This window comes from Cetorhinus maximus, chromosome 25 (assembly GCF_964194155.1).
Source record: "Cetorhinus maximus chromosome 25, sCetMax3.hap1.1, whole genome shotgun sequence".
NCBI lineage: Eukaryota > Metazoa > Chordata > Chondrichthyes > Lamniformes > Cetorhinidae > Cetorhinus > Cetorhinus maximus.
In genome coordinates, this window is record NC_135903.1 from 31599548 (window position 1) to 31615647 (window position 16100).

General features: G+C 45.9%; 1 protein-coding gene across 2 annotated transcripts in view; it reads right to left on the minus strand.

Moving 5' to 3' along the window:
- Positions 1-7389: 7389 nt before the first annotated feature.
- ifi35 (interferon-induced protein 35) overlaps positions 7390-16100 on the minus strand; it is a 42898-nt gene continuing 34187 nt past the window's right edge. For both annotated transcript variants that reach the window (XM_078529729.1, XM_078529730.1), the window contains exons 9-10: positions 15260-15372; positions 7390-10131 (exon numbers count right to left, since the gene is read on the minus strand). In XM_078529729.1, the coding sequence (XP_078385855.1) occupies positions 9931-10131; positions 15260-15372 (314 nt within the window). In that variant the 3' untranslated portion in view covers positions 7390-9930. The remainder of the gene's footprint in view (positions 10132-15259; positions 15373-16100) is intronic.

Here is a 16100-nt window from a genome sequence, read left to right on the forward strand (position 1 = left end):
TGAAAGTATTTGAGATTGGAGGTTGAGACTGTCTGCTCACAGGCTCTCAATGGGAGCAACTAGCATGCACCCCCGCTTCTCCCCACCCCCTCAACGATACGACTCGTCGAAAGCACAAAATCCCCTCTGCAGACATAAACAACTTCAATTCTCTGTTAAAAACCGACTCTGTTTTATTTTGTAACTCCAACGCGGTCCAAAAGCGTCATAAATAAGGATGTTCCTCTGACCTGGAAGGGGCACCTCTCTGGCACTGTGGGGGGCACAAGGCATTGACAGTAGAGTTTACCTACCCTGCAGTAAGCCACCAGAAACTGAAGGTTCATCCCGTGGGGGGTGCTCTGAGCAATATGGGAGAAACATCATAGGGGTTGGATAAAAAAAGATGTTTTTTATTTTGTTTCTTCTGAATACTTTTGCCTCTTAGTTATAATAGGGTGGGGGAAGGCTATTTGACTGGGTGAGGCAGTTGAAGGTGGGAGGCCACATGTGATGAACCCTCCCAGGGATATATTCAACCAGAACTGGCAATCCGAATTGAGAGGTTGGGACAAGGAGATGAGGTAGAAGAAGGAGGCAACTTGGCTTAACCCTACCACAGACAATGTGATAGGTGACGGGACACATGCCTTAGATGAGGGGAGTGAAGGCATGGCAGCTAAATTTGCAGATGACACAATGATAGGTAGGAAAGTATGTCATGAAGAGGGCATAAAGAGGTTGCAGACAGATATAGATAGGTTGAGTGAGTGGGTATAAATCTGGCAGATGGAGTATAATATAGGAAAATGTGCAGTTGTTCACTTTGGCAGGAAGAATAAAAAAGCAGAGTATTACATAAAGAGAGAACGGCTGCAGAATTCCAAGGTGCAGAGGGATCTGGGTGTTCTAGTGTATGAGTCACAAAAAGTTAGTATGCAGGTACAGCAAGTAATTAAGAAGGTTAATGGGATGCTATCATTTATTATGAGAGGAATTGAACATAAAAGTAAGGATGTTATGTTTCAGTTATACAGGGCATTGGTGAGACCACATCTCAAATTTCATGTGTAGTTTTTTGGTCTCCTTATTCAAGGAAGGATGTAAGTGTGTTGGGGGCAGTTCAGAGGAGGTTTACTAGGTTGATACCTGGAATGAGCAGCTTGTCTTATGAGGATAGGCTGGACTTGTTTCCAGTGGAGTGTAGAAGAGTGAGGAGTGATTTGATTGAAGTATATAAGATCCTGAATGATATTGACAAGGTGGGCGTGTTTCCTCTTGTGGGTGAATCCAGAACTAGGGGGCACTGTTTTAAAATTAGGGGTTGCCCGTTTAGGACAGAGATGAGGAGAATCTTTTTCTCTGAGGGTTGTGCAGCTCTGGAACTCTCTGCCTATGAATGCTGTGGGAGGTAGGGCCATTGAATATTTTTAAGGCAGAAGTGGAAAGGTTCCTGTTAGGCAAGGGGATCGAAGGTTATCAGAGGCAGACGGGAATTTGAAACACAAACAGATCAGTCATGATCTTATTGAATGGTGGAGCAGGCTCGAGGAGCCAAATGGCCTACTCCTGCTCCTATTTCATGGGCAGGATTTTTCAGTCAGTGTACGGGGGTGGGCCCGACACGCAGAAGCATAAAATGACGCGCGATGATGGCGGGCGTGCATCCTGACGTCATCACCCAATCTGCAATATTTCATTTGGCGGGTGCATGCCGGAGTCGGCTGCGCGCCCACTGATATGTAAACGGCCCATTAAAGCCATTAAGAAAGTAATTGAAGTGATTGTTAACGCTGCCCATCCAACCTTAAGGTTGTCGGGCAGGCAAAAAGGCCAAGTGGCCTTCACATTTTTTAGGAAACCTCATCCACGAGTGAGATGAGGTTTCCTAAAGCTTTCATTAAATAAATACATATTTTTTTCTAAATATCAAAACGTGTCCTATCTCATATGACACAGTCACATGAGGAGACATGTTTAAATAAATTTTTACACCATTTATTTAATTATTTCAATATCGATTCAATCTCCCCAAGGCTGCTCCATGCCTCAGGGAGATTGAAGCACCCTTTCGCATGCATGCGCAAAAGAGCGCTGGCCCCGATTCTCCCTCCTCCCCCATCCACCACAGGTAGCGCTGAGCGCTACGGCTGGCGTATTATGCTGAGCGGGCCTTAATTGGCCTGCCTGCGTAAAATGGTGGCACGGAGCCAATCGCAGGCAGCGATCGGCTCTGTGACCACTCCCACCGAGCCCGTCCACTGCCTGAAAAATCCAGGCCCATATGTTCATATGTACACGGACTGCAGCCATTCAAGAAGGCAGCTCACTAGCACCTTCCCAAGGACAATTAGGATGAACAACAAATTCTGGCCTTGCCAATGATGCTCACATCCTATGAAAGAATGAATAAAATACACTCAACTCTTCGCCGTCCTGATCTTTTCCTCCTTACAAAACTTGTATAACACATTTAACCTGAGTAACATCCCACTTCTGAGATACATTCTAATAAATATTTCCAATTCTAGGACGACAGTTAGAATTCCAACATTTTGGAGTTGTCGTCTTCCTAAACTTGCCCCAGGATTCTAAAGATCTCCCAGCTTCAGCTCCAAGAACTTTCTACTTAAATTATCAGCGTCCCATTGTGAAGCCCAGGCTCTGGGAGTGTCTCTTTTCCGCTCCTACGATGATCTGTAATGGTTTATTTGATTAGGTGTACAGATTGCATATCCCAAGACTGGCAACATTGGGACTGCTGTTGCCCATGGCATGGACACTTATGCCGGAGAAACCTTTTTTTTTACAAAATAGTTTAGATAGGTGGTTGTAAAAATAGAAAATGCTGGAAATACTCAACAGGTCAGGTTGCATCAGTGGATAGAGAAACAGAGTTGACATTTCAGATTGATGACCTTTCAATAGAACTGATTAGACATGTGGTTGAAGGAGATGGGGTTAAAGGAATACAAGAGCATGGCAAGTGCATGGAATTAGGGATACTGCTTTGTGTGGAGGATAAACACCAGTGTGGACAGGTGGAGCTGAATGGCCTGTTTCCATGTTGGAATTTCTGTGTCATTCTAGCAAGGTTTCCGATTTCTTTAGTAAATCCTATTTCGTTTTCAGCCCTCTCTCTGCTTCCCTATTCCTGTGACTATGGAAGAGAGCTTTTACAGTGTTTCAAAAGCTTCTGCATCCTGATTGTTTCTTCTGAGATGCAAATTGGACCTTCAGATGTGTCTCCACTGCTCGAGATGTGGTTGGGATTAACGGAGTAAGTCCTATATACCGGGAGATTCAGTCTACAGTCAATATCTTTCTCTTTTCAAGTCTAATTGAGTCAGTTTCAGCCTGCCAGAGACCGTAGGAGTCATAGGTTCAGTTAAGCTTTTATGTTCTTTTCTCCACACTTGTTACACCTCCTGATGCTTTGTTTGAACTGTTTGTTCAAGCTTGCCCACTACATGAGGGGAACTTTAACATGGCTGAGTTGGCAAGTTGGGGGAAGCCTGGGCCAAACGTTACACAGTACGGAGATTAAACTTTTTGTATGGGGAAACAAAGACCTTTGGGTTTCCCAAGTACTAAAGAACACCAACCTTGTGAAACTCCCCTCTTGGCGTGTAAAAATTCCCCTATATCTCCTTACCTTTGTTAAATCCTTTGATGTTTACCAAATATTCTGAATAATATTTCAGAACTCATTGAAGGGCACATCATTACATAAGTGCCCTTAATAATCAAGTTCCCTGTCAAGGCCAAGTGTTTTATTTGTTCTCTGGAATTTCGTTTTTTTTTTTGCCTGACTTTGTTCCTCTGAGGCTTGTGTAAAGGAGAGAAAGCCTAGCCTAGCATTCAGCCCATACTCTGGGTAATTGGGATGTAGACACTGCGAGCGAGCAATGAGAAACATTCCCAATCCAAGCATGGTAATGATCCCAGCAGAAGGATTTAATATTTATTGGTTTTTTTTGTGAGTTATATTACAAGAACTGACAATTGTGTTCTCATTTTAATGTACAATTACCATTCCCAGCATCTAGGGCTTTGGTCAACCAATCAGCTAGAATTCCATGTGTTGGAAGGGATATGGGTATAATGGGAAAAATGGCATAGAGGTAGGTGATCAGCCATAATCTGTTTGAATGGCGGAGCAGGCTCGATGGGCCAAATGGCCTACTCCTGCTCCTATTTCCTACTGGACAAATGAAGGTTCATGTTAATACTATGGTGTCCGACCAATTTGCAAATGTCCCAGTCCAACCAAGCCACATAATATTTCCCACAGGGCAACAAATAGATTTGTGTTTAGCATTGACATGGCAGGGAACAAGCAATGTAACTGCAGACATAATAGCCCTGATTTTAACTCGGAGCCAGGAATCAGGCAGACTAGGGATCGAGGCAGACAGCAAACTACCCCTACCTTGGCAACATGAAGACTGGGAAATTTTAATTCTCACGCCTCATCTCCATAAGCCTCCCCGCAAGTCTCTGGCCCGGAACTGGCTGGAAGCAACAGCTGACTAGCGGGCTGGAGCAGAATGTCAGGTGACAAGAGGCCTGAAGGAACAGTCCCTGACAGTCAGCCAAGTGCTTGTGAGGGGGTTCAGAAGGGGCTTGCAGTAAATGGGGTAGTGTGGTGGGGGTGGGTGTGGTACCTACAACTAATAAGGTTTAAACCTGCCTAGTGGGGCCCAAAGGGGCACTTTTGTTCCTTTTTGGTCCTGCACGGAAAGTTTAAAAAAGTCAAACTTGTTTTTTGGGCATGTTCAGGCCCTTGCTCCTCTTTGCAGTATGTTGGCCTGTTGATAAGGCAATTGTTTCCCAGTGCAGGGCTCTGATTAAAATTCCAGTCGAAGTCCAAAAGGCATCATCGGAGTTCGATATATATATTTGTAGTCGGACCTCACTGATTTCCGGCCTTTTGCATCCTCAGAATGTTGTGTGATTTTGATTTTTGAAGGGTACATGTTCAGTTCCCTTTGTTCCTGGTTGAACTTCAAAGATGATGGCAAATACATGACGGAGACTTTCATATCATGTTCTTCATTCTTCGGAGACCATTGTGATAGGGTCTGGAGACTGCATCAGTCCGAGGAAAACCCACCCTATAATTATTCTATGATCTAGGTGTAGTATTTGTGAATTAATGAAGGGTAATGTCATGTGCTAATTTTGTATTGACAAGTAACTCTTTAAACGACTGCAATTGTCTCGTTACTACTCATCTGTTATTTTTTAAATAAACCTGTTTGATTGTTTACAGACTGAGCCATAATTTGATAAAATGCACATTCTATCACTCTCTAAAATTCCAGAAGTTGCGAGGGCGCTCGTGACACATGCAGTCAGCTAAACATAGTAAGGATAGTTTCTGGTCCACGTCTTGCCACATTATTAGGTATTGTGCACACGAACTCACGCTGTAATTCATAGGGAATGAGACCTTGTTGACGGGAGTGCCCTGTTGCACAAGAAATAACAGAGTGAAACCCAAAGATGTAACACCCCCAAGCTTCGAAGCTGTCAAGTCTTTGCAGCTACACAAAGGTTGTGTTGATTGAAGCATTTGTGACTGAAATCGTGCATTTGAACTATTATATAATATTGCCTCAGGAAATTATGTCTTTACATTATATCAAATCTTCTTTCTTCTTCCCTATGTTTAGAAAATATAGAATTGGGCTTTTATTTTTCTTTCCTCATCGACAATGGAGGAAATGCAAAGAAACTCTGAAATAACAGCAAAAACTAAAACATAAATTCACTGATTTAATGAGAACTATTACATGTGAATGATACCAGTATTATGGTGTGTCAAATTATTTCTAATGGCATCATAAACAGTCGCTGAAATTTAAATTTAAACATGGATAGATCTTGGAATGATAATACGAATAAACTAACAGACAATTCCATACTTTTTATAGATAAATTAAGCTGTGATTAAATATTCCATATGTGCCAACTAAGAAATTTTCACCCCATTATAAACAAAGTGAGTTATGAGAAATCTCTAACAGTGAGGCTGACTGCAAAGCTTGTGACTGATAATGCGATCGAATGTCATTGCACCTCATGCGCTAAAACCATTTATCAAAGTCTCACTGATATGCAAGATATTCTAATTGGTACTTGTATTTTAATCAAATACTGATAGAATGGTTCAGCATGCCAGCAGAAATATGGGGCTGAATTTTACCTGTCCGTGGCAGGTGTGTTCCCCGCCGAGGGAGGCAGATAAAATGGGGTGGGCACCCATCCTACCACTTTCTGCCCACTCTGGAGCTCTTCCCCATAATGCGGGGGTGGGTGGGCAGGTGCAAAAATCGGCAGCCTGCCTGCCATATTTAAATGACCAATTGAGGGTCAATTAGGCTTGTTATCAAGCCTATTGACCGTAATAATATTCTGCCCACGCCATAATAGATTTGGTGTGGGCAGCAGGGCAGGGCCGGGAAGCCCGATTTTTAACCTTTAAATGGTTAAAGAGCAGGAAAGGAGGAGGATTGCTCTTCAGGCTGGGGCTCACCTGTGCTGATCACAGGGCAGCCCTCCCACCCTTAGACCGAACCTCCCTTCATTCCTACCCGCTCCCTCTCTTAAATCCATCCTCTCTTCCCCTGACTCTAAAGCTTCCAAATCCTCCTGGCCCAAAACCCTGTACTTAACTGCTCCAGGGATCCTAGGCCTTAGGCTCCACTCCTCACCTGCAGTCCTGCCATCAACGCCTTCCTGGACCTGCCGGGACTGATGGAGCTGCCGGACAACTTGATTGGCCGGCGGCTCCAGAGGGCTGGATTGCCGCCCCAGTGAGTCCCACTCAGCCCTGGTTAATGAGCTCTGCAGCACTTTATGGCTCAGCGTGTTGTCGGCTGGCTTCACGCCGACATAGTTTCCAGGGGGTGTGTGGGTGCCATCTTCCCCAACCCCCATTTTATTCAGCCCATGGTTTTTGTGCAAATACACCATAAAGGAACAAAAAAATGAACCATATTGTGAGTTTTGCAGCTAAACGTATAGATACTTTGGATAATTCACCAGTCGGACTGAGCAACATAGAGCCAAATAGAGGCCTAGATTATTTAGCAAATGGTAGGCTTAAGTCCTGGAAGGGTTTTATTTGCAAGTTCCCTCAAGTTCCAGACTGACAATACATGTAGCATCTTATTTATGTTTGTTTTGGTGTATCTGTCTCCGGAGGATATAAACAAGATACATATTAAATGTGTTACAGTGTTACCATTCATAGACAATCAAAAAAGGTGACAAAATGAATAGGAAAAAATCCATCTGTACCAGCATCATATTTTGGACAACTCATTAGAAGGCAAATGGCATATATTTTAATAAGCATGTTGGCTAATTGTTTACAACAAGAATGATCAGAGTCAAATAACATTTATTTTACTATGATCCTTTACGCATACACAAACATATTGTTTTCCTAATAACAGAAGAGCCTGAGGGTTGACTTGATTGAGGTATACAAAATTATGAGGGGCCTAGATAGAGTAGGCAGGGAAGACTTGTTTCCCCCTAGCGGAAAGGTCAATTACCAGGGGGCACAGATCTAAGGTGAGTCCTGGAAGGGTTAGAGGGGGATATTAGAAAAATCTTTTTTTTATCCAGAGGGTGGTAGGTGTCTGGAATTCACTGCCCGGATTGGTGGTTGAGGCAGAAACCCTCAACTCATTTAAAAGGCACCTGGATCTGCACCTAAAGTGCAAGGCTACGGACCGGGTGCTGGAATGTGGGGTTAGAATGGGTGGCTAGTATTTTTCAGCTGGTGCAGACATGATGGGCTGAATGGCCTCTTTCTGTGCTGTAACTTTTCTATGGTTCTATATCAGCTTCAATGGTTGATTAGATCCTTTTTTAGTCCAGTTTAATCTAGCCCAGGATTTGAATCAGCCCTGGAATCTAGATTATGTCTGGATTCAATCTGCGTGTTTGTGCATTTGTGTACACTTTGGAACTACAATATCTTCACACCAAGTTACAAGTCCAGCTATTTTATGCTGCAGGATACGTTAAATGATGAAAGAGTCCTTGGGGCAGAGTCAAAGGGAGTAGTAACATCTTCCATCACAGATCCTCCCTTTCCACCATTCCTCGTTTTTACCTACTTAAAACTTGTTACATTTCTAACTTTTCCCGGTTCTGATGTAAGGTCACAGGCCTGAAACGCTAACTCTGTTTCCCTCTCCACTGATGCTGCCTGACCTGCTGAGTACTTCCAACATTTTCCATTGTTATTTAAATGACATGAGAGGTGTATCGTTTTCAGGACTTTTTTTTCTCTACAGATGCCACCTTTACAGAAGGTCAAAGATGCCCAGATTTTGGAAAGGGGAAGGAGCACAAACTTGACGTGGAGAAAATGTTACTATTCAATGTCTAGGCTTCTCTAGGCAGGTTATTAATTCAGGTGCTGGAGACTGGGAGTTTGGGGCAGAAGCTGTTCCTTCAGCATTGGATCTGAGAGAGCTGAAGAGATGACTCCAAAACACAAGGCTGTTACCAAAGGAAAACACAGGCCTCAGGCCAGTGTTAGAAGATTATAATAGTCACTTAGGCCAGCATTCTCCCCCCCACCCCCGTAAGGTGGGTTGTGTGGGAGCAGGCACAGGCGGGCAGGTTCCCGATCAGTACCCCTGGTTGGGGGCGTGCCACCATTTTATGTGGGTGAGCCAATTAAGGCCTGCCCAGCATGATGTCCGCTCGGAGGCGCTGAGCGCTCCCTGTGCGGGCGGGGGGATTCCCTCAGCCGGGAGTGCGCTCTTTCACGCATGCGCACGGAAGAGTGCACAGATCTCCCCGAGGCAAAGTGCCACCTCAGGGAGATCGGTAGAAATTGTAAAAAATTTTTAAAGCGTGCAAAAATTTTTCCTGACACTGTCACATGAGCTGGGACATGTCCATTACTTTTATTTAAAATTATCCTGCAATTTTTAAATCCCTCATGAAATCTCATCCCGCCCGTTGATGAGGTCTCATGCTTTTTTGGAAGGTCGCCTGGGCTCTTCGCCTGCCCGCCAACCTTAAGGTTGGACGGGCAGGTCCATTAATGATTTCAATTACTTTTTTAATGGCCTTAATAGGCCGTTGACAGGTCGAAGGGCTTGCAGCCGAGTCGGCTGCGTGCCCGCTGACCTGAAAATCGAAATGATGCAGGGACGCGACGGGACGCACGCCCAACATCACCCCGCATCATTTCACGTGTCGGCAAGCAGGCCCCGCCCCAGCTCGCCAACCGGAAAAAGCTGCCCTTAAACTATCAACGTTAGTTCGTGTTCATCAGAATTAAGTGTATCCAAAAATCCAGTTCTTCAGTTAAACCATTACCATGATACTTGCCTTTCATTTTAATATACCCCACATGTGTAAAGGTATCTAACTTGAGTGGTATTTCAATTATCAATGGGAGCGTAATTATGTTTTGACAGTCTAATGGGGTAATGTATTCCAATTTCCAATCTCTGCTTTCCTATTCAGTTATTTGAGAGCAGGAGGTGCCTCGTGCCACAAAGCGGTGGAGCAAGAGTTGGCATTCCTGGTCACATCCCACCCAGTTCCAGAGCTCAGCCATACACCAAACATAGGATAACAGCGTCACGCAGAACCTTAATTATCACGGTAGCTCTTCATGCACCTTTCCACATGCTTTCATAACAGCGCTGGTGACAGTCTAAGGGCAAATGACTCACCCTCACAACTGGATAGGGCAGTGGTGGGTGGGAGGTACAGTCAGCGTTAGATCTGTACCACTGGTGGTGGGAAAACTGTGCCATCCCCTTTAATTAAATGGCCTACAACCATCGACATTTTACTTCAGGCTAATTGGAAAACATGATAAGGTTGGGTACAAGTCAACATTGTCTGCATGTCAAATAGGAAGAGCAGTTACTCATGTTTAGAACTGTAGCGAATCTTCACATTTCACTCTTCATTCCCATTATCTGCCTCAAAACACGCTATTCCGCTTTTCCCCTCAGGAACGTATACAAATGCATCCACCTCACCGCCTCCATTACTGGGTTTCTGGAAGTGTATTTCCAAAATGTCCTGAAAAGTTTCTTCATCCATTACATCTGGAATTCCAGTAAGCAGGACGCTCCTTTTGGAAACAACCTCACCAATCTGAAGGTAAAACAGAAAGTTTCAATCAAAATAGAACACTGTGAATGCTGAAAATCCAAACAGGGAGAGAGCTGGAAAATTTCAGCAAGTCAGACAGCATCTGTGAGAAAAGAAGAATAGTAGATATCACAGGTGAACAATACTCTTTTAAAAAAAAGGAATAGAGCAATGGAGGGGAGAAGAGAAAACAAAACAGACATAGGAAAAGAAACAGGATGACTTGTGCAATGCTTGGGTGGACAATGGGCGATAATGAAATAGTATAATATGAGTAGGAGACAAAAGACACAATAGGAGAAATAACTGAAATAGAAATATATACACAGCGCCATCAATAGCTAAAGGTAAAAAAATGGGAGGGGATGTCTGAAAAACCAGCAACGTGGAGAAGGTTCCAGTGGCCCAGGGGACGGATGAAAGAAAAATATTAATAATGCACCTAAACAATGTGTTAGGAATATTACTCCCCTGTTCCTGGCTCAGTGTGCAGGAACTGTTACTCCCCTGTTCCTGGATCAGTGTGCTGGGACTGTTGCTCCCCTGTTCCTGGATCAGTGTGCTGGGACTGTTACTCCCCTGTTCCTGGCTCAGTGTGCAGGAACTGTTACTCCCCTGTTCCTGGCTCAGTGTGCTGGGACTGTTACTCCCCTGTTCCTGGATCAGTGTACTGGGACTGTTACTCCCCTGTTCCTGGATCAGTGTGCTGGGACTGTTACTCCCCTGTTCCTGGATCAGTGTGCTGGGACTGTTACTCCCCTGTTGCTGAATCAGTGTGCTGGAACTGTTACTCCCCTGTTCCTGGATCAGTGTGCTGGGACTGTTACTCCCCTGTTCTTGAATCAGTGTGCTGGGACTGTTACTCCTCTGTTCCTGGATCAGTGTGCTGGAACTGTTACTCCCCTGTTCCTGGATCAGTGTGCTGGAACTGTTACTCCCCTGTTTCTGGATCAGTTTGCTGGACCTGTTACTCCCCTGTTCCTGGATCAGTGTGCTGGAACCGTTACTCCCCTGTTCCTGGATCAGTGTGCTGGAACCGTTACTCCCCTGTTCCTGGATCAGTGTGCTGGAACCGTTACTCCCCTGTTCCTGGATCAGTGTGCTGGAACCGTTACACCCCTGTTCCTGGATCAGTGTGCTGGAACTGTTACTCCCCTGTTCCTGGATCAGTGTGCTGGAACTGTTACTCCCCTGTTCCTGGATCAGTGTGCTGGAACTGTTACTCCCCAGTTCGTGGATCAGTGTGCAGGAACTGTTACTCCCCTGTTCCTGGATCAGTGTGCTGGAACTGTTACTCCCCTGTTTCTGGATCAGTGTGCTGGAACTGTTACTCCCCTGTTCCTGGATCAGTGTGCTGGAACTGTTACTCCTCTGTTCATGGATCAGTGTGCTGGAACTGTTACTCCCCTGTTCTTGGATCAGTGTGCTGGGACTGTTACTCCCCTGTTGCTGGATCAGTGTGCTGGGACTGTTACTCCGCTGTTCCTGGCTCAGTGTGCAGGAACTGTTACTCCCCTGTTCCTGGATCAGTGTGCAGGAACTGTTACTCTCCTGTTCCTGGATCAGTGTGCAGGAACTGTTACTCCCCTGTTCGTGGATCAGTGTGCTGGGACTGTTACTCCCCTGTTCCTGGATCAGTGTGCTGGAACTGTTACTCCCCTGTTCGTGGATCAGTGTGCTGGAACTGTTACTTCCCTGTTTCTGGATCAGTGTGCTGGACCTGTTACTCCCCTGTTCCTGGATCAGTGTGCTGGAACTGTTACTCCCCTGTTCCTGGATCAGTGTGCTGGAACTGTTACTCCGCTGTTCCTGGCTCAGTGTGCAGGAACTGTTACTCCCCTGTTCCTGGATCAGTGTGCAGGAACTGTTACTCTCCTGTTCCTGGATCAGTGTGCAGGAACTGTTACTCCCCTGTTCGTGGATCAGTGTGCTGGGACTGTTACTCCCCTGTTCCTGGATCAGTGTGCTGGAACTGTTACTCCCCTGTTCGTGGATCAGTGTGCTGGAACTGTTACTTCCCTGTTTCTGGATCAGTGTGCTGGACCTGTTACTCCCCTGTTCCTGGATCAGTGTGCTGGAACTGTTACTCCCCTGTTCCTGGATCAGTGTGCTGGGACTGTTACTCCGCTGTTCCTGGCTCAGTGTGCAGGAACTGTTACTCCCCTGTTCCTGGATCAGTGTGCAGGAACTGTTACTCTCCTGTTCCTGGATCAGTGTGCAGGAACTGTTACTCCCCTGTTCGTGGATCAGTGTGCTGGGACTGTTACTCCCCTGTTCCTGGATCAGTGTGCTGGAACTGTTACTCCCCTGTTCGTGGATCAGTGTGCTGGAACTGTTACTTCCCTGTTTCTGGATCAGTGTGCTGGACCTGTTACTCCCCTGTTCCTGGATCAGTGTGCTGGAACTGTTACTCCCCTGTTCCTGGATCAGTGTGCTGGAACTGTTACTCCCCTGTTCCTGGATCAGTGTGCTGGGACTGTTACTCCCCTGTTCCTGGCTCAGTGCGCTGGGACTGTTACTCCCCTGTTCCTGGATCAGTGTGCTGGGACTGTTACTCTCCTGTTCCTGGATCAGTGTGCTGGGACTGTTACTCCGCTGTTCCTGGATCAGTGTGCTGGGACTGTTACTCCCCTGTTCCTGGATCAGTGTGCTGGGACTGTTACTCCCCTGTTGCTGGATCAGTGTGCTGGGACTGTTACTCCCCTGTTCCTGGATCAGTGTGCTGGGACTGTTACTCCCCTGTTCCTGGATCAGTGTGCTGGGACTGTTACTCCCCTGTTCTTGAATCAGTATGCTGGGACTGTTACTCCCCTGTTCCTGGATCAGTGTGCTGGAACTGTTACTCCCCTGTTCCTGGATCAGTGTGCTGGAACTGTTACTCCCCTGTTTCTGGATCAGTGTGCTGGAATTGTTACTCCCCTGTTCCTGGATCAGTGTGCTGGAACTGTTATTCCCCTGTTCGTGGATCAGTGTGCTGGAACTGTTACTCCCCTGTTCCTGGATCAGTGTGCTGGAACTGTTACTCCCCTGTTCCTGGATCAGTGTGCTGGAACTGTTACTCCCCTGTTTCTGGATCAGTGTGCTGGAACTGTTACTCCCCTGTTCCTGGATCAGTGTGCAGGAACTGTTACTCCCCTGTTCCTGGATCAGTGTGCAGGAACTGTTACTGCCCTGTTCCTGGATCAGTGTGCTGGAACTGTTACTCCCCTGTTCCTGGATCAGTGTGCTGGGACTGTTACTCCCCTGTTCCTGAAACAGTGTGCAGGAACTGTTACTCCCCTGTTCCTGTATCAGTGTGCTGGAACTGTTACTCCCCTGTTTCTGGATCAGTGTGCTGGACCTGTTACTCCCCGGCTCCTGGATCAGTGTGCTGGAACTGTTACTCCCCTGTTCCTGGATCAGTGTGCTGGAACTGTTACTCCCCTGTTCCTGGATCAGTGTGCTGGGACTGTTACTCCCCTGTTCCTGGCTCAGTGTGCTGGGACTGTTACTCCCCTGTTCCTGGCTCAGCGTGCTGGGACTGTTACTCCCCTGTTCCTGGATCAGTGTATTGGGACTGTTACTCCCCTGTTCCTGGATAAGTGTGCTGGGACTGTTACTCCCCTGTTCCTGGATCAGTGTGCTGGGACTGTTACTCCCCTGTTGCTGGATCAGTGTGCTGGGACTGTTACTCCCCTGTTCCTGGATCAGTGTGCTGGGACTGTTACTCCCCTGTTCTTGAATCAGTATGCTGGGACTGTTACTCCCCTGTTCCTGGATCAGTATGCTGGAACTGTTACTCCCCTGTTCGTGGATCAGTGTGCTGGAACTGTTACTCCCCTGTTTCTGGATCAGTGTGCTGGACCTGTTACTCCCCTGTTCCTGGATCAGTGTGCTGGAATTGTTACTCCCCTGTTCCTGGATCAGTGTGCTGGAACTGTTATTCCCCTGTTCCTGGATCAGTGTGCTGGAACTGTTACTCTCCTGTTCCTGGATCAGTGTGCTGGAACTGTTACTCCCCTGTTCGTAGATCAGTGTGCAGGAACTGTTACTCCCCTGTTCCTGGATCAGTGTGCTGGAACTGTTACTCCCCAGTTCGTGGATCAGTGTGCAGGAACTGTTACTCCCCTGTTCTTGGATCAGTGTGCTGGGACTGTTACTCCCCTGTTCCTGGATCAGTGTGCTGGAACTGTTACTCCCCTGTTCTTGGATCAGTGTGCAGGAACTGTTACTCCCCTGTTTCTGGATCAGTGTGCTGGAACTGTTACTCCCCTGTTCCTGGATCAGTGTGCTGGAACTGTTACTCCTCTGTTCATGGATCAGTGTGCTGGAACTGTTACTCCCCTGTTCCTGGATCAGTGTGCAGGAACTGTTACTCCCCTGTTCCTGGATCAGTGTGCTGGAACTGTTATTCCCCTGTTCCTGGATCAGTGTGCTGGGACTGTTACTCCCCTATTCCTGGATCAGTGTGCTGGAACTGTTACTGCCCTGTTCCTGGATCAGTGTGCTGGAACTGTTACTCCCCTGTTCCTGGATCAGTGTGCTGGAACTGTTACTCCCCTGTTCCTGGATCAGTGTGCTGGAACTGTTACTCCCCTGTTCCTGGATCAGTGTGCAGGAACTGTTACTCCCCTGTTCCTGGATCAGTGTGCTGGACCTGTTACTCCCCTGTTCCTGGATCACTGTGCTGGAACTGTTACTCCCCTGTTCCTGGATCAGTGTGCTGGAACTGTTACTCCCCTGTTTGTGGATCAGTGTGCTGGAACTGTTACTCCCCTGTTTGTGGATCAGTGTGCTGGAACTGTTACTCCCCTGTTTGTGGATCAGTGTGCTGGAACTGTTACTCCCCTGTTTGTGGATCAGTGTGCTGGAACTGTTACTCCCCTGTTTTCTAGGCCCTTACTTAATGTATCAGATTCTGCATCAATTTTTCCCAGTGAAAATTATCACTTAGAATCTCCTGCAGTCTCACAGTCAATTCTAAAAGTGGAGCAGGCTGCCACGAAACTCACTACACCACTTACCCGAAAGTGATATGCAATATATACATATTCTAATTTTTACCTGTACCTATTGTAACTTCAATTAATAAAACTAATCAACCCTATAAAATAAGCAAAATATAAATGACAGGTCATGATTTTATCAATACCGTAATTTTTACAATTTCACCCATAATAAATGGTGAAATCTTCAGGAGGATGTTTTTGTTCATTCCTCGAAGCTCCACTTGGTGAAACTCTTTCTTTGTCAAATTCTCAGAAACTGAAAGAAATAGAAAAGAAATGAAACTTAGTTTTGTTTTGCCTTTCAAGTGTTTTTGTCCCAAGCCTCCCTGTTCATTATAGTTGCAGACACTGTATAGAAGATCTGGAAATATTTCGAATGCTCCTTCCTACCTTTGGTCGTGCTCTGCAATAATCAACAGTCATCAGGAGAAGGTGACTTGTTCTCAGGCTTGCACACATTGCCCAGGCACTACAAGGTTTGTGACAATGAAAATGTGGCATGGGAGTTTGCGCAGAACTCAATTGCACAGTGTTCCCTTCCTTCAGGACATCTGCTGTTTGATTTCCCAGTCAAATAAAGGAACATGAGTAGGCCATTCGGTCTCTCCAAGCTGTTCCACCCTTCAGTTAGGTCAGTGGTCAGATCGAGAGCAGGAATTCAATGCATAAACATAAAAGTATAAACATTTTCCTTTTTTATTTCTCATTGAGTTGTTCTGTTTGAGTTGTGGGCCCAAATGGCCTTTGAATTCACAAGGTTTGTTGGGCAAGGAGGCAAGTTTGGGCTCATATTAAACCCCAACCCCTCAGCTGATTATGGCAGTGAATAGCTGAGCTTCATAGACCTGGGAAATTGCAGAATTGAGCACAATTCCTCATAATTGATATTTAAAATTATTATTTAGACCCACTATCACGTTTTAAAATCATATATGCTGCATGCTGTTAAAATACTGTGGAAAATTCTCACTTAAGAAACTCTTC